General features: G+C 43.7%; 1 protein-coding gene across 3 annotated transcripts; it reads left to right on the top strand.

Moving 5' to 3' along the window:
• The first annotated feature begins 96 nt into the window (after window positions 1-96).
• On the top strand, window positions 97-24,409 carry LARS1 (leucyl-tRNA synthetase 1). 3 transcript variants are annotated; one of them, XM_085074102.1, is made up of 32 exons: window positions 97-351; window positions 1,205-1,323; window positions 3,157-3,244; window positions 3,896-3,976; window positions 4,423-4,563; window positions 5,667-5,828; window positions 6,475-6,587; window positions 6,989-7,052; window positions 7,570-7,637; window positions 7,983-8,208; window positions 8,740-8,827; window positions 8,918-8,994; window positions 9,674-9,727; window positions 10,420-10,560; window positions 10,909-10,986; window positions 11,888-11,973; window positions 12,064-12,129; window positions 12,217-12,299; window positions 12,795-12,933; window positions 13,921-14,133; window positions 14,989-15,046; window positions 15,789-15,852; window positions 16,452-16,635; window positions 16,856-16,946; window positions 17,779-17,919; window positions 18,465-18,605; window positions 18,689-18,799; window positions 19,650-19,760; window positions 21,651-21,755; window positions 22,846-22,941; window positions 23,290-23,422; window positions 24,108-24,409. In XM_085074102.1, the coding sequence occupies exons 1-32, from the start codon at window positions 346-348 to the stop codon at window positions 24,311-24,313; spliced, it is 3,534 nt and encodes a 1,177-aa protein (XP_084930228.1). In that variant the 5' UTR covers window positions 97-345; the 3' UTR covers window positions 24,314-24,409. The 3 variants fall into 3 exon arrangements, with proteins under 3 accessions (XP_084930228.1, XP_084930229.1, XP_084930230.1); XM_085074103.1 differs by lacking the exon at window positions 97-351 and adding an exon at window positions 421-566; XM_085074104.1 differs by lacking the exons at window positions 97-351; window positions 1,205-1,323; window positions 3,157-3,244 and adding an exon at window positions 3,448-3,474.
• Window positions 24,410-27,193: the final 2,784 nt, after the last annotated feature.

The raw sequence follows: 27,193 nt of genomic DNA, 5'->3' as shown, positions 1-27,193 counted from the left end.
GGCAGCCGCTCCCAGCCCGAGCCGAGGGTCAGGGAGAACCAGCAAGTTCGGTGGAGCGAGCACATGAACCCGCGGCGACATCTTGGGGGGAGCTCTTTTAAAGGGACAGCGGCTCCGCGGGCGCACACCTGGGACAGGCACACCGGGCTCATTTCCCCCTCCCCAGCCGGAACAAGTGGCCGTAGTGATCTCTCCGCTCGCTCTCCCTCCCGTCTTCCTTCTCTCCCCTCCCTTCACGCTAAAAAGAGCCCTGTCTCCCCCCGCCCGCCGCCTTGGTGCGGCTCCGGCTCCCCCGCCCGCTCCCGCTGTTGGTCCGGCCCGCGCGGCCCCGTCAGGCGCGGCAACATGGCGGTGAGTCGCGGAGCAGGGCTGGGGGGGTTTGGGCTTTGGGGCTCTTCGGGGCTCTTGGTGTTCCCTGGGCTTCCTCACCGTCCCGTCAGGGTCACTCCTCGGCGCCGCGGCCTGCGGGAAGAGGGTTCTGTAGGGGGCACTGCCGGTGGCTGCAGCCCCTCGCTGTAAAAGTCTTAGGAATGTCTTGGTTTTGATGGAAAAAAGCTAAATCCTCTGTGAGTGCAGAATCTGTAGTGCTTGTGTGCTTTAGCAATTCCTGTGCGTTATATGGGGAAAGAGTAAGATCCTTTAATACTTGGCATATGTTAAAAAAAAGTGAGGGGAAAGGCTATTTAACACAAATTTAATTAAAATCGCTTGGAATACTTTACCTGAAGAATTCAGTGAATTACAATTATAGTTGTTACTAATCCCTCTTCCTGGCGGAGGGAGTGCTGTTCCCACTTTATGTGTGGCAAGAGGGAGATGTATCACATGGGTTTATGGAGAGTCTGAAATAATATCAGAATTCTACTGTTTTTTTCACGTAGAGTTTATATCCTCTTCTGCCTCCCCAGTTCAGACCTCTCTGAGTTTGTTCTTTATTGGCAAGGAGGTCAGTGTGTGCATGGCTACTGGGGAGTCCTTTGCCTTGGAGAAAGGTTGTTTATCCTTCTCTTGCAGGTCTTAGTTTCAGAAGATCTCGATACAGGTTTGCAGAGTAGCACTGCTGCTCTCCTGTGAGGTGATGCTGCAGTGCCCTGGAGCAGTGCTTGCCCACAACCAAAGGAGTTCAGGAGTGGTCTGTGATAGGTTACAGTTCTGTATTTCGTACCTGTTCAGCCAGGCTTTTCTTCCTTACTGTGTTGAACAGGAGCGTAAAGGAACAGCGAAAGTGGATTTCCTGAAGAAGATTGAAAGAGAGATCCAGCAGAAGTGGGACCATGAGCGAGTGTTTGAGATCAATGCTGCGGACAGGAAGGACCAGAGGAGGTGTAATTGTGTTTGGTTTTCTACAGGTTTTATCTTTAACTGCTTGAAATGTCTTTTCATTCAAAATCTGGGTGGGGAAAAATTGCCCCCTTTTTAATGAGCAGTACTCATGGCTCAGCTGGAGGGACTTACTCACACATTGTTGACATTTCTGTGGCTGATGGCATAAAGCAGCTGAGTACGTGTGTGGCCAAGTTCCAGCAGGATGAGAGAAGCTTTTTCATTCCTTGGTGGTGTCAGCACCCTGAGGTTTTCAAACCAGGTTCACTTTGGTAGCTTGTGCTCTTTGACATTCTGGAGGGTCTTCAGTGTGATGCCTGAGGCCTCACCACTCAGGAGGTTTCCCTTTAAAGGAAGGTCTGTCCCGCTCTGCTACACTGAGAGAACAACAGTGTTACACAAAATCCTGGGTCTTGCTGTGGACCAGCCTCTTGTGTAGAAATGGAGGAAGGCTAGGTGTGTGACCATTACCGTTGGGCAGATGAGGGGTTGTGTTTTCTTTTCTGACATGAACCACATCACACAGGTTTGTCCCACTGCACGGTTGGTTGTGGTGCACTCTGCCTTCTGTCTGTGCTGGGTTTGGTTAATGCTTTGCTTTGATAATGGCTTTCTGCTCTGGTGGTACAATATTCCTGAGTTGCTGTCTGTCGGTTGTGTTTATCTGTTGGGTCGCATTTCCTTCCACCTGGTTGGTTACATGATTGTTCTCAGCTGTCTGAAATTGGCTCTAAAGGAGTGGGCAGGTGTGGCACTCCCAGGTGACACATGAGCACTGCTGCAGTGCCTGCAGCTGCTCTGGCTGAGGGCTTTGCCAGCCCTGTCCTGGGGGAGTTCTGAGGAGTTCTGGCTGCAAGGGCAGTGGATGAGCCACCTTGGTTGCCACTGGGTCCAGCCTGAGAGGGGAGGAAGAGCCATTCACAGGTGCATAGAGTGCTTTGTGCTGTTGAGGAAGACCATATGACTCTCGGTTTTACTTCTGCCCCAGAGTAACCCTGAGAAAGTTGTGTATTCTCTAGGAATGCATAGTATGCTTGAGAGCACAGTTCCTTTGGGATCTGTGGGATCCATGCTCTTCACAGGTGTGGAGAGGCTGCCTGGGGAAACAGCTTTAATCGTGTGGGAAGGTGTCTGACTAGAAAAGCAGTGACCTTGGCAGAGTAAGGTTAATATTTGGTGTGTGGGAAAGTCAGACTAAACCAAGATAATAACTGAAGTGGTGTAACAGGTGGTAGGTAGGTTCTTAAATTGTAGATTTTGTAGGCAAGCAAATGACTTGGCCTTTATTCCTGCATGCTTATGAATTGAGGGAGTGTGTGAAGGGAAGAGACAAGGCATGAAGTAGAGTGCAAAGGTAGAGGTAGAAATTCACAGTGTCCTAAATGTAAATATTGTCTTAGCTGCATTGAGAGCTCAAGTTACAATAACATAGTATGTCTTTGAAATACCCTTAACAATATCCCTGTGAAAGGAGTGACTGCTTGCAATGTACCATTAAAATCTGAATTTACACAGTAGGAGATTAAATAAATGACTTTAAGCCTTTGCTGTAATTAATTTACAGAAGGAGGATTGGAATTTGTCACCTTTGGGAACATATTATATCTATTTCAACATTTCTGTGTGATGTTAGTCCTCGGGTTTTTTTTTCTTTTGTGTGTAGTTTATCAGCTCTTTAAAATCAAAGACTTGTGTCACTGGCAAGGAAAATATTTTAACATCACTGTGGGCTGATAATAGCTGAACATGCCAGTTATCTGTTTTGCTCGTGCATTGTCTGATGGTCATTAAAAAGGCTAATTATGTGTTTTAATTCTTTCACTTTATTCTCAGCAAAGGAAAGTACTTTGTTACTTTTCCTTACCCCTATATGAATGGTCGCCTGCACCTGGGACACACGTTTTCCTTATCTAAATGTGAGGTAAAAATTCTCCTTTGCTGATACCTTTACATACTGCTCTAGCACAAATGCTGCTTCTGTAGTTCAGAAGTTCTGTAGTTTTGAGCTAACAGGATGCCTCGTCAATTCCTTTATAACTTCAGTAATGACTTATTAAACTTTCCTTTTTTCTTGTATTTTTAGTGGAAATATTGCTGGCTGAAGGGAAATGCCATTCATGTCTTTTCTGATATGATGAGATGAGGCTGCAGGTGTTTCCTCCATTTGTTCTTTCAAATAGGATTTGTAGGTGGTGCTGCTAAATGGCTCAAACTTCACAAGAGATCTGTCCCTTTTGTTTGTGCCTGCTGTGCTCTGTGACTTGTGTGGGAGCAGTTTTTGGGCACTAGTGGGTAGGATTCTGCAGCTCCGTCTCTTTGCACCTCTTGGTGTCAGGTCAGAGCCAGCCTGGAAGCTGGGCACGACCATGTCTGAGCAGCCACAGTGGGGCAGGCCTGGCAACAAACTCCAGTTTCACCTTCCTGCCATGAGTTCCCTCCCCAGCTGTGTGCCTGTGCTCACCTGTCTGTCAGGAGCTGCATGCTAGAGCAGAAATCACACCTGGGTTTGAGCAGCTGCTGGCTCAGCCTGGCGCCAGTCGTGTTTCAGCTGTTCTGTTTTCCCTGTCTCTAGTTTGCAGTTGGCTACCAGAGGCTGAAGGGGAGGAGCTGCCTGTTTCCCTTCGGGCTGCACTGCACAGGGATGCCCATCAAGGTGAGAGCTTGGCAGTTGCTGGGGCTGTTTCTGATGGGGTTTTTATCCCTAAGGCTGCTTGGAGTCTTGCTTACTGTCCATCCCCACCACCACCATAGTTTATTTAAAAATTCAGCAAGACTGTGTGTTTTGGAACCTGAATTTGTAATGAAGATGTGTTGTGCTTGAACTATAACACCACTTTCTAGAAGATGATGTGCTGTGAAACTAAATTTTATGTGTTGTATGTTTTCCTTTGCAAGTAAATCCTCATGGTAAACCTCTTCCTGCCCTGGAAGGTGTTCTAGAAGTGGCAGGATCTCCTAGATGTTAATGCAAGGCCCAGAAAAAGTTTAAAGCACTTAAAGCATGGAATGCAAAATGTTATCAGTAAAACTCACTTCCTGGCTGTGATCGCAGCTGGTGCCCCAGAGAAATGCTGACACACTCCCAATAACTCTGTTCAGGCTTGTGCAGATAAGTTGAAAAGAGAAATGGAATTGTATGGTTGCCCACCGGAATTTCCTGATGAGGAGGAGGAAGAGGAAGAAAATTCTGGTAAAAAAGAGGAAGAAATTATCATCAAAGACAAAGCAAAAGGCAAAAAGGTAAAATTTAAACCAAGCCTTCCTGGACTAAGAGCTGTGCTCTCAAAACTTCAGAGTGTGCATTGTTGGCTTTTCCTCTTTGGACTCAGAGAAACCTTGATACAAGGATTTTTACTGTTTTTTCCAAGGTAGCTGAGTACCTTTAAGATAGAATTGAAAAAAAAGCATCAGCTGCATGGTTCCAGAGATGCCATGTTAATGCATGAGCCCTTATTGGTAAGCTGATGCACTGCCTAATAGTTTCCTGAGAAAAAACGGATCAGATCCAGAGTAATACTCTTCTTTTTCTCTCTTTTTCTCTCTTTCTAATCCCTTCATGGAACATTCATGAACAGGTTGTAGGAAATAGCCCTGTTTTCTCAGAAGTAGAGGATGTGTATTCCTGCTCTTCTGATTATTGTCTTTTAAGTTGGTATCTAACCAATTCTGTCTAGATAGGCTCAGTAAAATCATCCAAACTATTTTTGCTTACCAGGTATTTAAATGAGTTTCAGGATTTTGGGAGTATCCCAAAGCAAAGCAAAGACTCAGGTCTATGAAAAGGTTAGAGATGCTCTGTGTGTTGTTTATGAATGCTAAAGAGATTGTCCCATCAGGAGCAGTGGGTTTGGCCTTCTGGCTCTACAGGACAGAAGGTGTGACCTTGACTGCTTGTGGGTCACTGCTGGGGAGAGACAGGAGATACTCAAAGGACAACAGCTGGGAAAAGTACTGTGAGCAAAGTGACAGCAGCAAAGGTTTTTGTACAAGTGTGTAGTGCAGGGCTGTCCACCTTTGTGTGGTGCAAACCCCCAAGGGTTTGAGCAGAGCCTCGAGAACAGGCCATTCCTTGCCACCTTGTTGTGGCAGAGCCTCTGCAGGTGTGTTGGACATCGGCATGGAACAGTTAGGAAGGGGAGGCTTAGGGAATGTACAGTGAATACAAGGTAGGAAAGAGTGTAGAGTGGAAACTCTGATAATTTATCTTCACTGCTAGAAAGACAATATGAGAATATTTGTATTAACTTGAGTATGTGGAATCAGAAACCATAACATGAACAGAGGAAAATGCTGTTGTGAGTACAAGACTGTGGGCTTCTTCCTAATCCCAATTGTTCTTTCAGAGCAAGGCTGCTGCCAAGACTGGCTCTTCCAAATACCAGTGGGGGATCATGAAGTCTTTGGGCCTGTCTGATGAGGAAGTGGTCGGTTTTTCTGAAGCTGAACATTGGTTGGATTATTTCCCTCCCCTTGCTATCCAGGATCTGAAGAGCATGGGATTGAAGGTGACTCTGGGAAATCCAAACCTCAATTACACAGGCAGTCATACCTGTGTTGTTACTGTGCTGGTGAATGTGCTTGTTCTCCTTGAGATTTTCTGCACGATGCCAGCATAATTCTAGGAATGTTTCTGATACTTACAGACTTAGTCATTAACCTCTTAATGGTTTTGGGTGATAATTAAGTGCTTTCTTATATAGAGCTTGTACCCTGTGCAATGATAACAGCTGGAAATGAGTCCAATAAAGGAATTATGACCTATGTGAGATAACTTTTCTGTAGTCAGTTTTGGCAGTACTTTTATATAACATTACATCATTATTCTTCCTAAAAGTACTTGTCCTGCTGACAAAAGATTTTTGAAAATGATGAAACAAGGCAATACTGAAATTCAGCTTGAATGACTTGTTAAAACTACTAGAAAATCTCTAAATTTCTCAGTCAGTGGAGAGACCTCCAGTCTTTGACATCTCTGTTTTGAGAGAGCAGGTACAGGGGTGTGTTCAAGCTTACAGCCTTTGTGGCGTACATACTTGCATTTTCCTTTTGGAAAGAAAGCTTTTTTATTTTAAAAATAATAGGTATGGTATTATGAGATTGCTTTAATTTCTTGATTGTGCTTACTTACCGGAGCCTCTTGCCCATTTTCAGGTGGACTGGAGGCGTTCTTTCATTACAACAGATGTGAATCCATATTATGATTCCTTTGTACGATGGCAGTTCCTCACACTAAAGGAAAGAAATAAGATTAAGTTTGGCAAACGGTAAGCTGGCACTCAGCTCTGAGTTTTTGGGAGTGGATATAAACTCAGCTGTACCAAAGACAGAGCCCTGTGACACATCTCTAGAGTGTGCTTTTAACTCACATGAAGCAGGAATCTTTCATTGCCAGTGCTCTGCCTGACACGATGAAGTGTAGTTATTGTGCCAGCAAAGCATGATTTATCTTCTGGGTTTAGTTTTTCCATGGGTACCAATTCAGAGCAAAAAAAGGTCAAATCTGAAAGCTCTTGTGAACTGAACGTTGGAACTGATGGAAACAGATCTACACAAAATCTGAAAATACCGTTAAGAAGTCTTTTTTTTCCCAGAGAGTTACATTTTTCTTCTTCTTGCTCTATACATTGTTTTACTCACTGCTAAATGAAAATGTACTTTTTCCTAGGTACACAATTTATTCTCCTAAGGATGGACAGCCTTGCATGGATCATGACAGGCAAACAGGAGAGGTAATATTTTTACTTGACACTTTCATGCGTTGCTTATAATCTTAAATACTGAATGGAAAGTAAATTGTATCTTGGAGCAAAACATAGTTTGTATGTGCAGAGTCACAACTGTCAGTTGTCAGTGAAACTTGAATGAACTCCTCTCTTGAGCAGACTTTCTGGAACTATGGGTAGTGTTTTCCATTGTAGCTGGTTTCTGTGATCGTTTGGCAATCTCTGCCAGCAGCATCACTCCATTGTGTTATTGTCTGTTGAAACTAACAAGCTGTTGTTAACTTAGATTTTGCTGAGACAGTGTATGTGACAACTAAATCTTGTCTGTAGGAATACAGTATAACTACTCTGCAGCCAGCATTTTAGTGAATAGCCTTTCATATGAATAGAAATAGGATTTACTCTGAGGAAAGCATTAAATAGGGTTTGGATTAGGTTCCTACAGAATAGGAACCTAATTATTTCTTTCCTGCTCAAGTCAATTTCATTTATTGATTGTTGCATTTTTTTGTGGGAATTGTAGGGTGTTGGGCCTCAAGAATACACACTGATAAAAATGAAGGTGTTGGATCCTTATCCTGCAAAATTGAGGTAGGTCTTGACATTTTAGTGGCAGATAGGCTCTGTCTCCTGGCCAGAACTGATAATTGAATTAAACAGTCTGTTTTGCTTAATGGAGAATTTAATTTCACCTGGTTATTTCCATCACTTCAAAGACCTGGTCAGAATTTTGGGCTGCTCTGTTTGCTATGTCTATGTGAAACTCAAGTTGGAGTTCAAAAAAAGAAAGAAAATGGAAAACCCACAAAGAATTAATGACCCACTTTTGTCTCTTAGGAAATGTTACTGGAAAGTTGATATTAGTTTAAAAGCCTGTTCTGTATGATCCAGAATGATTTTATTTTGGTAACTTACCCTATGCTTTTTTCCCCCCAGTGGCTTGAGAGGGAAAAACATCTTCCTGGTGGCTGCCACGCTCAGGCCAGAGACCATGTTTGGCCAGACCAACTGCTGGCTGCGGCCAGACATGAAGTACATTGGCTTTGAGACTGGGAATGGGGACATTTTCATTTGCACCCAGCGTGCTGCCCGAAACATGTCTTACCAGGGCTTCACCAAGGACAATGGGGTTGTGCCTGTGGTCAAGGAGCTGATGGGAGAGGTGAGCATCCTGCAGCGTGCTGCTCAGGCTTAGCTGGTTCTGTGAGGCTTACGCTTAGAAAGGTGATGGTGGAGTTCTATTGTAAAGAAAATATAGGAGCTGCTACAGAGCTTTTGGAGTGACTAAAATTTTTTGGCAGGCAGCTTCCTTAGCAGCTAAGCCACTGCAGCAGCTGGAAGAATAACCCTGTGCACTTACCTGGGGGCAGATGCATTCCTATTGCCCCAGCATGATCTGGTGAAGGGACAGTGTTGCTGTCCCTTTTCTGCTTGGTGGGAAGAATGAATGGAAAGGGAGGGAAAAAGTAATAGCCAGAAAGGGTTATGCAGAAAAGGCTTTTGTTGGTGCTGACATTTTCAGTACCTGTATGTGAATGAAGCTGTCTTAGCTGAATAGTTGAATGTCAGTGATTTTGGGATTTGCTGTCCTTAACTTGTGTGCGTTGTGCAAGTGTTGTCAGTGGTGTTTATTCATCCTGATACAAAGCACCTTCAGCTTTTTGCTGTAATGCTGTTCCTTTGTCCTGCTCAGGAGATTCTTGGTGCTGCACTGTCAGCTCCGTTGACTGCCTACAAGGTCATCTACGCCTTGCCCATGCTCACCATCAAGGAGGATAAAGGTAACTCTGCAGCCAAGCCTGTTGGATGGCCACTGAAGTTCGGGATGTGGGGACTAATCCTTTCATCTGTTTATGTTTTCCTTTGACAAGGAACTGGAGTGGTGACAAGTGTTCCTTCTGACTCTCCAGATGACTTTGCAGCCCTGAGAGACTTGAAAAAAAAGCAGGTCAGTCTGTTAACTGAATTGTTTCTGTTTCCCTTCCATAGTGAAGAGAGTCAAAAGTGAGTATCAGTGGGTAAAATGGAACTCACTTTAATTGGCATTTTGCCATGGCTAACTTGAAATCAGAGTAGTTAAAAATAAATGTTTAAAGCCACTGAGCTAGGACAGGTATTTTTTCCAGACTTGAAGTCTGAGTTTTGGACAAGAATTAAGTAACTTGTGCTGCATGTTAAGGTAGAGAAGAGCACCAGTGACACAGAAATTAATTGGATATTTGGAAAAAATGTTGTGGAAATGACTTCCAGAAATGAGGTGAAGATTCTCTATGAATTTCAAATGAGACAGAAAATAGTTGTTTGCTAACTGCAAGAGTACATCAGTGTCTGAACAGCTATCCCTGGCTACTGAATTTTTGTCCATTCATTTCAGGGTAGAGCGATAGCAGATTTTCCCCTGTTAAAAAATGTAGACAATTATGGCAAAGAATCACCTGGAAATGAGATGGGGATTGAACTCAGGTGTCAGAAAAGGTGAAGTCAGGGAAGTGGCTTTGTCTGCTTTATAGTAAAACATAATGTATAAAAAAGACACATGAATGGAGTCTTTCATATGAATGGAGAAAACCCTTTAAATTTAGAAGTCTTTTCTTCCATCTATCACTTTTTTTCCCCCAACTTTCAAGGCTTTGAGGGTGAAGTATGGCATCAGAGATGAAATGGTCCTGCCATTCGAGCCGGTGAGTGCACCCAGATGTTTCCATCTATAGCACACAGGAAGTTTTGCTCACTGATGAGAAATGAACCAGGAGCTGGTCCTGCCTTGTCCAGAGTTTCTATCTAAGGTTTTTCTCAGTTGAAAGAGCTGAAAAACTTAGAGTAAAATTTTCATGTTTTCCTGCAGATAAAATATTTGGACTCTTAAAAGTTGTAACCAAGATTTGTTATTCTGAGCTATACTTCAGAGATAAAGGAAAATATCAATTTTTATGGGAATTATTGTTTTGGAAAATGGAATGCATCATAATACTGATAACCTGCTGGTTGATTAAAACTTAGTGCCTTAATGGCCAGAATAGGAGTGTATCTGTTCTGTGTGAGAAGCTGCAGTCCCTCACTGTTAGTGCAGCTTCATGGTTGAGGCAGTTTTCATTAGAAAATGTGGGTTACACATAAAGCCATCCCAGAATTGTGCAGTAGCATTGATTCCACATGCCTGCTCCAGTACTGGGGCTGCTGGGTATGGTGTCATGGCACAGGATACAGCTGGGCAGCTCAGGAGTCACCCTGGGGACTGCCAGGAACTCCTGCTTGATGAGTGGAGTTGCACCAATACATTGGAAGCCCAGTGTAACTTGTGTTAGGTGCCGCGAATTTACAGAGCGAGCAGCACGGTGCAGGAGGGGTTTGACAGCCCTTTGTTAATTCTCAGGTGCCCATCATTGAAATCCCAGGCTATGGCAGCCTTTGTGCTCCGTTTGTCTGTGATGAGCTCAAAATCCAGAGCCAGAATGACAGAGAGAAGCTTGCAGAGGCCAAGGAGAGAGTGTACCTGAAAGGATTCTATGAAGGGGTAAGTAATAAAAGATTTTGGTAAGTGGTTTCTTGGTGAATTTGATTAGGAGGAAAAAAAAGGCAGATAAAGAATAATAATAATAAAAAAAACCTCAAAGAGGGAGATTGTCCTTTTTTCCCAAAGCACTTTTCATTTAGACTCTTCCTGCAGTCGGGTTCTACAGTTGGAACAGTGATGTAGAGTAGGAGAAAGTTTCCATTCATACCTTCCTTTTGCTCTCTGAGTTTTATGACCTGATTTCCTAACAAGTGATCCCCTTTTAGAGAGCTGATCCATTTTGTTGCAAGTATAGATTGGGAAACTAAATTTTGAAAAGAATAATTTCCTGTGACCCATCTTTTACAGGTGATGTTGGTGGATGAATTCAAAGGACAAAAAGTTCAAGATGTGAAGAAACTAATTCAGAAGCTGATGGTGGATAAGGTATGTGACAATGTGCACACAGCTGCTTCTGAATTGTCCATTTTGTCTTTTGCACAGGACTGAGTTGCCAGAGAAGCCCTTGGTGTGGTTCTGCAGCCCTTAGGGTGCTTTGGGTTACTGCAGAGCACTGCAGAGGCGGGGGACCTGGTGTTCTTGGACTGAGTAGCTTAAGTAGGGTTCTCTTATTCCCTATCTTATCCCATCAGCTTGCCTAGGACATATACTGCTCGCCCAGTTTATTATATATAACTGTGAGGATACTGGAAATGTAAGACCTGAACTGTCAAGTCTTTCAAGCCACTAAAGGGGATGCTTGATGTGCAAATGCCCCACTGTTGGGCTCATCCTTCAGAGAAGGCAGAGCAGTAAATGAACAGTGATTGTGCCATCCCTCCAATGAGACTTCCTGCTGAGGATTGGGAGTGGGAGAGGCTTCAGTCATTTAGTCATTATGCCCTTGCTGTTGCAGCAGTGTTATGTCCAGGTTATAGCATAACCCTTCACCCTGCATCAGCACACCTGGTGTGTGCAAGTAGATTTGAAGCTCAGCATCCCATTTCCCTTTGCCTTTCTCTATCCCTCTCTCCCCCAGGGTTTCCTAGGAGCTGTTTCAGTCAGTGGGGCATAGTCAGTGAGGAATATTTTGTGCTTATATCCTCCTTATCCTCATGCACAGCGGCATTCTGTACTAAGTGCAGCTGGTACCTCAGAAGCACACAGTCAAGCCTTACCTCATGTTACCCAAGGGAATACTGAGGCAGAGAGTGGTGAGAGCCACACAGTAAATCTATTCTATTAGATTAGATTAGAATAGAGAGGATGGTTTTTAGTAAATTTTCAGGATTTTCAGGACTTTGCGAAGTACTTAGATCTCAGCTTTCATTGCCCTTTCAACTCCTAGGGTGAAGCCATGATTTATATGGAACCTGAGAAACAAGTTATGTCTAGATCTGCTGATGAGTGTGTTGTGGCCCTTTGTGACCAGTGGTAAGTGAAATAAAGCAGTAGTTATAAAGTTGCTCCAATTGTACCCTACTTCTCGATTGCATTATTGCAATAAACCTTTCCTGGCTGTAGGTATTTAGATTATGGTGAAGCGAGCTGGAAGAAACAGGCGTCGGAGTGCTTGAAACATCTGGAGACGTGAGTTATGAATTTGATTATAAAGGAAAGTGTCTTTGCTGCTGGTGTCTGAGAGGTTTGAGAGCAGTGAGAGCTTCTTTCTTACAGGTTCTGTGAAGAGACTAGGAGAAATTTTGAAGCTACCTTAGGCTGGCTACAAGAGCATGCCTGTTCCAGGACATATGGCTTAGGTAGGCAAAACACTCCTTTCTGGGTAGGTGCTTTGTAAGGATGTACTCATTTCATTTGCAAGGCTTAAGTGTTATGTAACATCCCCACTGGTATAGGGAAGTGTGGGAACAATATTGTGCAGCATCCTGGTAGCTTTTTACCTGGGCCATTGATTTGGAAGGGACCTCATGAGGGGGAACTAATACCATTTCTTGGGTTTTCTCCTTGAATTCAGTCTAGTTTTCACCTTGTGTAGCCTGACATGGGACAGCTGTGGAAGTGGACTATAACTCACAGCAAATGTTCTTGAGCTGAGCTGTGTCAGGAAACTGATTCAAAATCAGCAACTGTCTGCTCTTGAGTAAAATTTTCAAATGCATAATTTAACTTCTAAAGCAATTATTTTTAAAAGCTCAAGCATGAGTACTGTATCAATGTATGTTTACATGTTCCACTGAAAGCCTGTGGACAGTGATGGTGCTGATGGTACCTGACAAGTGCCTCCCTCTCTCCAGGGACCCGCTTACCTTGGGATGAGCAGTGGCTGATAGAGTCTCTCTCTGACTCCACTATCTACATGGCCTATTACACAGTGGCTCACCTGTTACAGGGAGGGAACCTGAGGGGTCAAGGAGAATCTCCTCTGGGCATCAGGTAAGGAGAATAGACCGTTAAGTTCTTATTTAATTGGGTGTTCTCTCCTGAATTGCTCTGCAGAAAGACTTGCCAAGGAGGCTAGATCTTTGCTTTTGTGTGTGAAAAGCATCATTATTAAACTTAACCTACTGAGTTAGAACAGTTAGTGACCTGAGTTAGAACAGGTCTGCAGAGGGGAAATAAGGAAAGAGGGAGAGTGGAGAGATGCCTCTGAAAGCAGAGCTGTGTGGAGAGTAAATCACCTTTTTCAATACTTGACGTGCCTCGAAATGGTCCTTGTCAGGTGATTGGTTTCAGTGGCTGCTGAGGTGTCTCTGCTTGCTGAGACTGCTGTGCACCACAATGACTTGTAGGCTCCAGTGTGCACAGGGGGCAGGACTTAGATCTTAGATTTTGTCACTGTCACTCTCCTAGAAGCTTAGAACCATCTTTTATCTGCAACTTGTCTGTGGAAGTCTTCAGAGCAAGAGGAAGGAGGTGTGTGAGCTCTTGGTTGGAGTGACTGTTGAACTGCAGTGATAGGGATCAGAGAAATGAGATAGTACAGCTCAGTCTGGAGTTGAAAAAACACTTGAGATTGTGCCGTGAATCGTGTGCTCTAACTCTGTGTGGTTTATGAACTAATTTATAGAGTAGTTTACATATTGGAATTGAAACTTTTCTTACTTGATGCTATAACTAATCTGAAAACCATTTCCAAAGTAAAGATTCTGATTCTTACAGACAAAAATAGCTCCGAGAGACTGGGCAAGGCTGTCATTTGGGCTCAAACCTGGCTAATTACAGAGAAGCTGTGCACAAGCTAGTCATGTCTGGAAACAAGCTTTGAAGTGAGCATCCTGGGCCTTGAATCAGATTTGATATAACTAAGCATGTACAATTAGAGTGCTCTCCTGTGCAAGTAGATGACAACATCTTACAAAGGGCTGTGGAGTGTGAGAGGAGCTTTTACTGACATTGCAATGTGGGACTGATTCTGTGCAGGGCGCATCAAATGAGCAAAGAGGTTTGGGATTACATCTTCTTCAAGTCAGCTCCATTCCCTAAAACTGAGATTCCAAAAGAAAAATTGGATAAGCTGAAGGAGGAGTTTGAATTTTGGTATCCTGTGGATCTCAGAGTTTCTGGCAAAGATCTTGTTCCAAATCACCTGTCGTACTATCTCTACAATCATGTGGCTATGTGGTCAGAGCAAAGGTAAGCTGGGATGTGATGCAGCTGTGCAGGAGGTAAAGCTGGAGAGTTTGCAGTTTTGTTGTGTTTACTAATGGCCTCCAGACTGTACAACATTCAGAATTGTGTTGAAAATGTATTCTTTCATACTGTAGCTTTGATACAGTTGTCTGTAATGGAAGTTATTGAAATGGAAAGATTTTTTTTACCATTAGTTCCCCTTTTTTTCTGCAATATCTCCTCCTATGGATTTCCCAGTGTTGAGTTGTCATTGGAATTTGTGTGACTTTTATTAAGTCTTCTTAATTCCTTCTCAAAGATGGTTAAAACAGCCATATATATTCTCATGGACTGTGCAGGACAGGTTGAGAATCTTTGCCCATCACGTGATGTTTTTAGGGTGAAGATACTGTTTGCATTCCCTTGAACTTTGGTTTAAGGGTTGTATAAAACTGTATATAGGAAAAGTGGGTTTCTGATGCACAGTAGAGATGACTGTGGGTAATTTAATATCTCCTTCCTTCATGGGTAGAGATTTGTGCACCCAGCACTATTGTTTGCTCTTGGGCAGTGCTAATCACTGGGCTTTGAATTAAAAATATGTGCGTTGAGGAAGGTGAAATAAATGAACTGTAATTGCAGGTGCAATGCTCCCTGCTTTGCATTGCAGCAATGATAATCCTTGGCCTTTATACTGTAATTCTTTTCATCTTCAGAGACACTCCTTAATATATTAAAGACAACCCTTAGTTTGGGTTTTTTTTTGAAGATTTCACTTAAGGTGTTCATCCCAAACTGGAACATAAAACGTTTGTTCCTTTTTTAAAAAAGAGAAAATGTATTTACTTGGCCAAAGCTGTGTATCTTGTCTTCAAACAGAGAAAAATGGCCAGTAGCTGTGAGAGCCAATGGACATCTGCTCCTCAATTCAGAAAAGGTACGGCGAGGTTTTGTATATTCCGTGGCTTTTGTGTTGTCAAAATAGGCATTTGCTAGCCACATTAGAAGCTTCTTGGGGTTTAAGTGGGGCAAATAGTAACATTTCTTCATCAGTGCTCTCCAGTTTTTCATTCATTGGAGGTAAAGACCTGTCTTTCCCCTGATTCTGTGTAGGACTTCTCTTGAGTTGGCTCTTGTTTAATCTCACCAATTTAGTGAAGAGTTCAGTGCATTTCCACAGTTTATATTTATCCCAAGTTTTAGGGTAATATAGAATGTTTATTTATTTAACTAAAATATAGCTTTTTAGAGCATTGGAGTAGATGCAGTGAGAGGAAAAAGTTTTTGCCAGTAACTTGCTAATATGTGCAAGTTCTGACACTGAACTAAATTAAAAATACCTGAACCCAGGAATTAGGCCTTGGAGACTGTCTGATATGAATCAAAAAAACACCACACCAGACTGTAGCAGGGTCCTTGAAAAATCAATGCAGGGTGAGCTGAAACTGCCAGTTTTAAAGTGGTATTTAATTTTAATTTAGGGAACTCTTGGGATTATATTTTGGTGCTGAGTGCATGCAGAGTTCAGTCTGCTTTTGCTGTGAGACCTTATTTAGATTTACCAAAGTGCTTTTTGCTGTCATTCATGAGAAAATGGTTTGCCCAAACCCTTGTTGGGTCTGACTTGCTTATCCACCAACACAGGGTATGTGTAAGGAAACAAACACTCTTTCTTTCAGATGTCTAAATCAACAGGCAACTTCCTCACCCTCACTCAAGCTGTTGACAAGTTTTCTGCAGATGGTGAGTGCATTCTGACCTGCATCTGATTGTCAGTTATGCCAAAATGACTAAAATGAATGTTTTGAATGAATCAAGGGAGTTTATTGGAGTATTGAATGGCAATAAATCTGCCACTTACCACCTGTTCTTGTTGAAAACCTGAACTCCATTTGGAAGACTGGGATGTGTGTTAGCACAACTGGTTCAGACAGGAGCTGTTCCTGGGCTCCAGGAGAGGCCTGTTTGATCTTTGTGTGTTCACTGAAAAGATCAGAGCACGGGACACACTGTTGGTGTGCACGGGGTGTGTCCATGTGTGTGCCCTGGCTGTCCACGTGTGCCTGTGCTGCTTCGTCCACTCTGCTGTATTTTGGGCAGTGTCTGTGCTGCTCTCCTGGTTCTGGTGTTTGTCTGCTGCCTTCCCAAGGAGGGCAGTGCTTCTCTCCCAGGGAAAGTGTCTCCTTTAAGGCATCTCTGGCTGCCCAGGCAGTTTGTGGCTTCACTTTGCATTTGTTAACTCTGACTGAAGTGAGCTGTCATGGGTGCAGGAGGCACAGCACTCCATGGATATCAGCCAGCTCATGGCATCCAGCCATGGCAACTGATCCTGTTTCCTTCAGGCATGCGTTTGGCCTTGGCTGATGCTGGAGACACTGTTGAAGATGCCAACTTTGTGGAAGCCATGGCAGATGCTGGTATTCTTCGTCTCTACACGTGGGTGGAGTGGGTGAAGGAGATGATTGCAAACAGAGACAGCCTGAGGAATGGCCCAGCCACCACCTTCAATGACAGAGTCTTTGCCAGGTGTAGTACAAAGGTTAATAATACCATTTGGGTCAGCTTTTTCCTTGCAAGGAGGAATCCTGTAGTTACTATTTTTTTCCTACAGATTAACGAATTCCATAAAACAGAGCATATTCCAGAATAAGTTATGGGGTTTGGCTGCACTGGTGACAGTTTTACACAGTGTTTCCAGTATGAGGGGCAGACTATGCGGTATTGATGTTGTCTCTTCTCTCCCCAGTGAGATGAATGCAGGCATAATGAAGACAGACCAAAATTACGAGAAGATGATGTTTAAGGAAGCTCTGAAAACTGGGTTCTTTGAGTTTCAGGTAGGAGTTGTAAGAAACTGACACCTGGCATTTGTTATTTTGTGGATTTATTTTGATCCTTCTGTCTCTGATCCTTAATTATACCCATGAACTGGAATCAGAATTGTGTCAATAAATAACAGTATTTCAGTGGAATAAATGGAATTGTAGTGGTCTGCTTGTGTCAGTTTACAGAGGTCCAGAGGAAAACAAGTGCCATGCTGCAAACAGTCCTGATATCTACTAGGAACAAAAAGCTGCTCGAAAAAGGACACTGTTAAAAAGAGTGTTGCCTTTCTTTAAACCTTTTGTGATAAGGGACTCTTCATAGAAATTCAGATAATACAGCAATGAAATTATTTGGAAGCACAGTGCTTTTTGATATCCTCCATAAACCATGTCTCCAGAGTGTCTGCAGAGCCATGCTGCTCCACTTAATGAATTACAGATGCTCCTTCATGTGGCTGCTTTTAAGATACTCAGGACTAGGGTTAAATAGGCTGAATTATGTGTAATGATAGATCATATTCATTGCCTTTTTCTTAGTCCTTATTAATATCTGTACGTAAGCTATTTGGGATGACAGCACCTGATGCACAGCTGTGGATGTTTTCGGCTTTTATGTTTGTGCCAATAAACTGTTTTTTAAAGTCCCACATGAATCCAAAAATCCAGTGGCCATCTGGCAGATTCACACGTGGGTGCTTCAGGAAAATACAGTTCTTAGAGCTCGATAATGGATTATTACAAGCTGCTCACATTCTGAAGGCATGTTAGAGCCCAGAAGTGTGTGCTTTTTCTCTGGGTGTTTCTCCCTGGCAGCTGAGTGCTAATGGCTGCGTTGTTGTTTCAGGCGGCAAAGGACAAGTACCGCGAGCTGGCGATCGAGGGGATGCACAGGGAGCTGGTGTTCCAGTTCATCGAGGTGCAGACTCTGCTTCTGGCTCCCATCTGCCCCCACCTGTGTGAGCACATCTGGTCCCTGCTGGGGAAGGTACTGACGTTTCAGTTCTGTTATTGATTCTGAAATTTTATGGATTTCAGCAACACCCGTGTGAGGCTTACAGATTTTACTCATGTACAAGTAGGAGAAGTGTGTCAGAACCCAAGGAGTCATACTGGTTTGTTGTCCCTGGGACAGTGACTGCAGGGAGCTGGCCTGTTCCTGTGGTGATATATGTGCAACATTAATACCAGTCACTATATTGCCTGCTTACAAAGAGGTGATCTAAAATTAAGTAAAACAATGCAATAGTCTTACGCTGAAGTGTAAAGCTTAGTTTTGGTTTTTTCAAGCCCTGTGCTTGTAGATGGCATTCTGTAGCCAATGGTAGTTGTGATTGTATATGTAGTCCTGAACACACTTGCAAAGAAGTGCTTGTTGACTGTGTGCCACCACTTTACAACCTAGTTACAGGTGGCTGCCCACTGAGGTCCAGACTGGCTAAACTCCATTTTCCAATCAAGGTATAATGGTTGGAAAACCCACCAGATAATGTGTGTTCACCTGAGTGCATTCATGTCTTCCTCTGCCCGCAGCCTGACTCCATCATGAGGGCCTCGTGGCCAGCAGCAGGGCCAGTGGATGAGGTGTTGATTCGCTCCTCCCAGTACCTGATGGAAGCAGCTCACGACCTCCGGCTGCGCCTCAAGAGCTACATGGCACCTGTGAAAGGAAAGGTGAAGGTCATCTGCTTCAGTGTGCACATGTGATAATTCTGTATCGCCTAGGAACTCCTTCCTAATTCTTTTTATTTCCTCAGAAAAGTACTAAAGAACCTTCCCAGAAGCCTTCTCACTGTACCATCTACGTGGCGAAGAACTACCCGCCCTGGCAGCACACCACCCTGTCTGTCCTGCGCAAGCACTTCCAGGTGCTCTTCCCTTCCTCTGCCCTCCAGCTGCTTGCCTGCTTTTTGTGGGCTCATTCTCCATGTGTAAAAAGTTTATAAGCTGTAACTTGTTACCAAATTATTTAAATAGATTAATTTTCCTTATGCTTTTACAACTGTCCAGCAAGTTTTGATGCTTAATGAAAATGTCCCAGGGACTGTCATTGATTTGACAGTTGGATTTAATTGGTTTTTAAATATGAGTGAAAGCATGCCTGTGCTCTGTTATTTCTTTCATTTGTAAGTGGTTAGCTTTTAAATATTCTTCTTTCCAAGTATATTTTTGAGGAAATATGGTTGACTGACAGACTACTGCTGCCTTACTCTGCAAGTGGGCTTAGAAGCTTTGTTCTGGTCCTTGAGTAAGTGTATACTGCTCAGCAGTGTTACAAGAAATAGGTTGAAATTGAGTAAATCAGTCACAAGAAAAAATACATTAAGAAAGCAGAAGGATTTGTGCTTCTGATGTGGGGAAACTGCTGACAGTGGCTTTTGGGATCCCAATGAACCATCCTCAGCTTGAATGCACCAGGATTGTAGCTGATAGATTAGGGAGTCCTGACTATTCTAGCTTGTGGCAATGAGAACTCAATATTCCTCATATGGAATTTGTTCTTGGATCTATTCACCTTTGGGCATTGTATGGGCTTTTCTTTCTGTGTTAGTGTTAAGTGCTATTTGGGTTTCAAAAGGATGAGAAAATTACCTGCAGAATCAATGATGCTGACAAACTTTGCTGGTATTTATGGGAAAGCTGGAAAGGTATATGATATTGAATGGCAAGTTTTTTGATGGTGCCTGTTCTCTTTAATGATTGTTCATCCATATTTAGGCCAGTGGAGGTCAACTGCCAGATAATAAAGTAATTGCCAGTGAGCTGAACACCTTGCCAGAGCTGAAGAAGTATATGAAGAAGGTGATGCCTTTTGTTGCCATGGTTAAGGTGAGTGTCAAAAGGACAGTTCTGGTACAGGAAAAGCTGTTATGAATGCAGTGTGTCCCCCTTGCCCTTTGCTTATTTGGTATCTTCATGGGTTTGTTTATGAAGGTCTTTAACATTTCTGGAAGAAGTACGTAATAAAATGTCTCTATGTGAATTAGCCCAGGTGAGCTCTAGGTCTGGTTGAGGCTTGGTTCTTTCTCTGTTTGTAGGCGATATAATCTGTGCTTCAAACACACCTATTCCTCTATATTTGGAATGTATTATATTTGACTTCTTCAGTTTTTCATGCTGAAATGAGCCAGGTGTTGCTCTGGAGATATAAAAATTGGAGGTTAAGAACAAGGCCAGAGTTAATTGATTGCAGTATGTTTAAGGGAGGAAAAAACAGACTATTCTGAGCCTTGAATGGAATTGCCAATTTTGTGTGTAATTCTTACGTTTGTCACTTAATATTCTGATAGTCCATTATTTTTCCTGAGTCATGTGAGCCTATGAAAATCTTGGCTTCCATTTATTTAAAGAATAAATGTTGCTTGCTGTTGCAGGTGAAAATTCAGCACAGCAACTAGAGACAGCCAAGAAGCAAAGAATTAGCACATTTTTTTAAGAAATGGGGGGAGTCGCAGAGTATGATTTAAAACCTTTTTGATGACACTTCATGATCTGTAAATGGTGGTCTCTTTGCTGTCTCTGTGGGGCTATTCTGATTGTCCCATTTCATGGAAGCTTGGAAGCCTTCAGAGGAGCAGAGAGCACAGAGCAGCTCTGGAGGTTCCTGTCTAAGTTTGTGAGAATAGTGGGGATGTGTTAGATCCACTGATCCAGCTGAGAAAGGTCAGAGAAGCTCTCAGTCCTAAGAGCTGGAGCTGAAACGTTGCTGTATTTTGGTGTCTTTAGTCTGGCAGCAGTGAGTGATCCTGGGGCACACGGGGAAGGAGCATGCTGGGGCTTAACTCACAATCCATCCTTTCACTTTCAAAGAGCAGTAACCAGTTTCACATAGAGACAGGGAAACATCTGAGCTCAGACTCCCCTGGTCAGTGTTTTTCTCTGAAACGAATTATTTGTCAATTCCAGGCTACAATGAGCATTTCTGTTTGTACTTCCCACTCATCAGAGGAGGGCTGAAATGTAGGAGAACCTCTGTGATTTCCAAAGGGAAGCAGTTCCGTGTTAAAAGGGAAACTTTCACATGAAACTGCCCAGGAAACCAGGAAACCACAACCATGCTGAGGCTGACAAAGCAGAGCTTCAAAGGAGACAGCTGGCTCAGCATGTAAGAGCCAGGCAGGGACAGATTCAACTCCAAAGAGGAAGTTCTCTTTCAGTAAAAAAAAAAAAACCAACAAAAAAACCGTGTGGTTTTTATACTGCCTTTAATACTGTGTCTCTTGTGACTGTTGCTGCTGGCTTTCTGGACTAATTAAGTTACTTTTATGTTAACATACAAAGTGGTTGTTATTTCCCTGCAGAAAATTCACTGTGAGCACATCCAGGTGTTGTGGGCTCGTCCTTTATTTTAAACTGGGTCATAAGCCTGAGTTTCCTGCTGTGAAATACCACTGAAATGCTGACTGATTTTGTGAATTCTCAACCTGCACATTAAGTAGGGATTTAAGTAACTGTGAATGTCAAACACCTTTTCGATTCTATATTAAAAATGTGTTCTAATTGCTCTTACTCCTCCCATCAGTGTCACCAGCTCCCTGTAGAAGAAACCCTGTTACAAGAAAATTATTGCTCCGATGTTAATGTTGTACCAGCAGAGAGCTCTTGGATTTACAAGCCTGTTCTTTCCATGACTAATGTGGATAGTTTGCCATTTTGAAGCATCATTTTACTTGCAGCTTTTAGAAGGTTTTAATACTTTTTTTTTTTTCTCTCTGACAGGAAAACTTGGAGAAAAATGGTTCACGTGTTCTTGATCTTGAACTGGAGTTTGATGAGCGTGCAGTGCTCATGGAGAACATTGTCTATTTGACAAATTCCCTGGAGGTTGGTACAGACTTGGCACCTACTACTTGGCATTTATTAGAATACCTGTAGGAGCAGCCTTTCCTAAGGCTCTAAGCCTCTTTAACTTCTGGGTGTACCTTGCTCAAGTAACAGGTTTTTATCACTTTGTTTCCATTTGTCATGCTTATAAATCTGTCCAATGTTGGCATGAGATACAGGGGTAGATGTGCACTACACAAATACGGTCCCAGAAAACAGGACTGGTTTTCAGTGTAGTACTGAATGTCTCTGTGACAGTCAAGTCCACTGACGCTTTCGAAGAGACATTTTTCTTTGAACCACTCTGTATCTTGCATGTTTCCAGCTGAAGAACTGAGAAGGAGTTGCTTCAAGGTGTTACTAGCAAGAGCAGTCCTTGGGCTCCTACACTGGCTTGTTGGCTGCAGCAGGCTGTGTTCCCTCTGCAAGGAGCAGGCTCTGGGCAGGGCTTTTCCCACTGTGCTGTGTAAAAGGCATCCAGTCTGGTAGCTGTTATGCTGCTTCATATGATGAGCAGAATTTAGTTTAATAGGCAACATGAGGTAATGAGGGGACAGCTCAGGCAGGTGGTATTCAAAAAAACCACAATAAACCCCAACACCAAAAGTCAAAGGCAGTTGTTTCAAGAATTAGAAACGATAAATGTTGCAGAGCTTGATGTGACCTGTACAGTATGAAGCAAGTGTGACTTTATTGGGCTTGTCCCATGCCAGAGCAAAGTGAAGAGTGAGCAGCAACTTTTATTTTAAGCTGTCTGTAAAATCTGCAAACCCCACTGGTGTGGGGGAGGGAGCAGTATATCCTCAGGCCACTCAGAGAGGCTTGGAGGGGTCTCTGGGAATTCCTGTCCTGACAGGCTGACTAGTAGGGTTTTCTGCACCTCACACAGAGAGCAGGTGACCCTCAGAGGTCCTTTCCAAACAAGATGTTGTGGGTTTAGGTGTGCTTTTGTTGCCTTATGTCAGTGCAAGTTTTCTTTCCCCTTTCCTACATGAACAGCTGTTTGATGGGGCTGTAACTTCTGCTGTTCCCTCTGAAGCCATTAAACCCTGCTTATTCCCTCCTCCCTCATTTTTTTTCTCTTTTATAGCTGGATCATATTGAAGTGAAGTTTGCTTCTGAAGCAGAAGATAAAATCAAAGAAGATTGCTGTCCTGGAAAACCATTTTCTATATTTAGAACTGAGGTAAAATCAGAACTTCAGATACTGGAAGTCCAAAAACTTAATTTGAAACTTTAAAAAAACCCAGACAAAAGTAAATATGCCATTTAAAAACTCTGATCAGATAAAAATGTTCATCATATATTAATATTTCTAACTCTTAAAAGTAAAAATGTCATTGATTTCCCTAAATAAGTCCTAAATCCTTGTTATACTGTAGGCTGCATTTTAGAGTTGGAGCAGTGCTGGTGTCCAGCATGGCCAGGCAGGTTCTAAAGGGATTTTATCCCTCCAGAAGATTTATTGGCAGCAGATGTTTATTTGGGATCACAAGCCCAGGCTCTTCTTTAAGGTCTGTGTTGTTTCTCTCAGCCTGGCGTGTCTGTGTTTCTGGTGAACCCTCAGCCCTCCAACGGCCACTTCTCCACAAAAATGGACATCAGGCAAGGGGACAACAGAGAGACTGTGATCAGGCGCCTGATGAAGATGGACAGAGGGATCAAAGGTAAGCACTAGCACAGGTGTACAGCTGTCCCACCTGGTGAGAAGGTGCACACAGGGGTGTGACAGGCCGTGGGACATGCCCTCTGTGTGCAGGGATGTGTGTCTGCCAGCTCCTGTTCACTGGAGGTTTGGGAATGGCTGCAAGCTAGCGGGATGAAACAGGGACTCCCTCGCTGTCTTCCCAGAAGATGTCAGTGTGCTGTTGGGCACAGGGCTGGAAGGCTGCACTTCCAGGAGGGCTTAGCTGAAGGGTCCCAGGCTTCTTGGTCTGCTTAGCAGTCTTTTATTAGTCTGCCTTTTAATAGAGAATTGTATTGAAACCAACTCTCACATTCCTCTTCCTTCCAGTCTCTGCAGTTCATTCCTCAGAAAATGAGGAATAACTGTTCAGTTACTCAGACCTGTCCCAAGCCAGATAAAGCAAATTCAGTGTTTGGAGTGCAGTATTAGGAGCTGATGTTTCTGTGTGGTTTATCCCCATTTCTATTGGTAACTCACTGTGTAACCACTGAAGGACGTTGTTGTATTGGTATAAACCTCAACATGACAGTGATTCCCAAGAAGAATGTATTTCCTTGGAGCAGGTGTGGAAGTTCCAAGGGTTCAGCATTGCTGTGGTTAACTCTGTTGGTGCTGTGGCCTTGTGTGCAACTCCCGTGGTCTGACCAGCTGCTATCTCTGTGCAGATCTCTCTAAAGTGAAGCTGATGAGGTTTGATGATCCTGTGCTTGGGCCCCGCCGTGTTCCAGTGCTTGGCAAAGAGGAAGCAGGGAAATCTCCAATCTTGGAGCAAGCAATCTTCCACATTGACCTGGCCCAGAGGCATGTCCATGTCACTGAGAATGGCCTGACAAGGGACATTGGGGACACAATTGTTTACCTGGTTCATTGAACTGGTGTGTACCAGGCAGTGAGAAGGTTCAGGGAGGGATGTTGAAGCATCTGTATTAAACAAAGAGGAGGATTTGTTCTATTAAAAAAAAAACCACCCAAACCATCCTGAGTTTGTATGTGAGTTGCCCCTGCTTTTTTAACCAGGGATTTAATAAAATTATTTTCCTCTGGTGCTTTGGCTTCTCTTGAAAAGAAAGAGTTACCCTGGAGACTCTTCCTTTCCAGCTGTGGGCAGGGTCTTCAGAAACCAGTTTGAAGCCAACACTTAGAATTCTACTCCTTCGCCAGGGAGCTGTGCTGCTTCTCAGCTGGATTCAGCTCCCTCCACATTCAGCTGAAGGCTTCAATTGAAGAGCCTAGTGCTGCCTGGGTGGGGGAGAGGGGTGGCCCTGGCTGGTGGGAAGTGGTGTGACACAGGGTGAGGAGTGTGGTGATGTCACCTGTGCCAGGCTCAAAGTCCTTCTGGCAGATTGGATGTCTAAGGTCCCATTATTGTTTATTCTTTCCTGGGTAACAACTCAGGGTATAACTTCTTTTTGTTCCTTGTCTTGAGTATGGAGCAGAGTGTCATCCTTGGCTGACACTGTAAATAATCTGATATATAAAAAAAATTGATCTATATAAAAGCCATAGAGCTGAGGAGAGAGGAATGCCCACTGTTGCATATCACCCTGTAAAATGTCTCTCTGCAGAGAGCTGTGGGTAGGAATTCCTTGCTCTGGAATTCAGTTCAGAGCAGTTTATTAATCCCTGTAGGCTTTGCAGGCAGAAGAGAGAATTATTGATTCTGTGACACCAGTGCAGCATCCAGAACTGTACTTTGTTTAAAGCAGCAGCAGTTACTCCTCAGAGAGCCTTACTGAGTCAGAGGGATTGTGTGGCTTTGGGGAATTATTTCCCACTGAAGTGGGGAGCAGCAGAATCATCACCATGAGCTGGAGCTGCACATGGGCTGCTGGGCTGGGGGGATCTGTGGGGAGGAGGCTTTGGAAAGGTCTGCTTCTGTGTCTGGGGATCTCTCTTTGCACAGATCAGCTCCTGCACTGTCTGGGTGGCAGAGCTGGCCTTTGGTTCTGTCTGATTAGTGTGATTGAGCTGAGGGCTTCCTCAGCCTTCCCTTTTCCCCCCATTCCTGTGTGTCCCCCCAGTGCCCCCATTCTGTCCCACGGTCAGTGCTCAGAGGGAGACATCCCCAGCAGCAGCCACAACCTCCCATCATGAAAAATCTGTACTGACCTTTGAAGTGGGAACAAGCAAATCCCCGAAAGGGAACAGCTGTAAGGTAAAGCAAAATGGTATCTTTGGGCAGGCATCATGTCACTTCCCTCCAGATTTCTTTTGTAGCTTTCAAAACGTGTGAGGAGGAGGAGAAAATCATCAGCTGATTTGTGCTGATGCTGTGAGTTGGGTTCCAAGGCAGGGAGCAGTTGGTACTCTCTGAAAATAGTTCTGTGGGTTTTGTTCTGGCAGGGCTGAGCCCTGCACTGCTGGTGGGTGGTTTGTGGTGCTGCCTGGCTGAGCACAGGGGACACGTCCTGGGCAGGGGGTGATGGTCAGGGGCTGGACTGAGTGACCCCAGAGCAGCCTCTGTCATTGGGTTGGGCCCATGAGCTCAGTCTGATGTTGGAGTGATCTGGGTGGGATGTGCAGGGTGGGAAGCAGAAAGCTGTGTGTGAAGCCTCCTCACTGCTCCCAGGGACCCTTGGTGACACTGGGCAGAGCTCCCGGGGGCTGCCCCAGCCTGCAGGAACACTGAGGGTGTCTTGTTCCAACCTGCCTGCCAGGGAGCCTGACTCATGGCTCCTTTCATCTATCCCATCCTTCTCCTTCACCACCCACCACCTTAACGCCTGGTTTTTAAAAATAAAGTGCAGAAGTATTTTACAGCAGTCTGTGTCTCTGCTGCTGCTCAGCCTCTTTGGGAAGTTGAATGTGGATGGAGCTCCCAGTTACCCCAGGTGAGTAAAACCTGTGAATACAGTGCCCAGAGCTCCTATCACAGTAGTTTCCTGACCCAGTGGTGGCTTTGAGAGCTAAATTGCCACCTTCAGCTGGGACTTGTGAGTTGAAAATTCCATGCAGATTTATTTGCTGTTGTTTGATTGTAGATTCCTGCTGGGGCCAAAGAGCATCAGAAATAGCACCAGGAGCAGCCAGAAGCTGGCCATGAGCAGGAGAGCAGAGTCTGTGTTCCCAGCCCTGGAATCAGGCAAACCCCTCGCCCAGGTAACCCTCCTCCCTTGCCATCTGTTCCCAACAAGCAAAACCTGAAATAAGAAAGTGAAAATAAACATTCTCGGGGTTTTTTTCATGCAAAAAGTTTTAATGGTGCCACAGCAGCTCCTGTGGGCTGGTGTCTCACACAGCGAGTGCCCAAAGCTTGCCCGAGCCCTGTGCCCCCCCAGTGCCCACGCTGCTTTCAGTGCATGAGAGGCCATAATCCGTTTGGCCCCAGTTTATTTAATTATCTACAGGCTACAGATCTAAACATTAGTGCTATAAACTTAGATGAATAAACTTCTGGAAACTTAAAATATCTTTAAACCATTGCATTTTCTTTTTTTACAGAAATACAAAATAAATAGCCTGAGGATTAATACAAAACAGGAAACTAATATCTTCTTGTTTATTGACTTTTCTCCCAAATAGTACCTTAAATTCAAAAAACCTTTTTAAAAAAATGAACTTCACTTCATGGAAAAAATATTCAGCATCCCTGAATTTGTACAAGTGTCTCTGAACAATAAACTAAACATATTTGATTTATTCCTCCTACCCATCACCAACTAAGCAAAGGTTATACATCCTACTGTTTCTAAGCTATATATGTAAAAATAGTAATTTATGGTTTCTCACTGATGGTGATGTGGCTGTAACA

The sequence above is a fragment of the Lichenostomus cassidix genome, chromosome 13, assembly GCF_008360975.1.
Source record: "Lichenostomus cassidix isolate B80296 chromosome 13, HeHo_3.0, whole genome shotgun sequence".
NCBI lineage: Eukaryota > Metazoa > Chordata > Aves > Passeriformes > Meliphagidae > Lichenostomus > Lichenostomus cassidix.
Note: the sequence above shows the minus strand (reverse complement) of the source record. Positions and strands in the feature narration are given on the sequence as shown.

Excerpts from the sequence above, each read along its gene's own strand:
- LARS1 (XM_085074102.1), top strand. Across the intron at positions 4,564-5,666 it reads ACAAAGCAAAAGGCAAAAAG|AGCAAGGCTGCTGCCAAGAC; the intron begins GTAAAATTTAAA and ends TTGTTCTTTCAG. Across the intron at positions 16,636-16,855 it reads AATGACAGAGTCTTTGCCAG|TGAGATGAATGCAGGCATAA; the intron begins GTGTAGTACAAA and ends TTCTCTCCCCAG.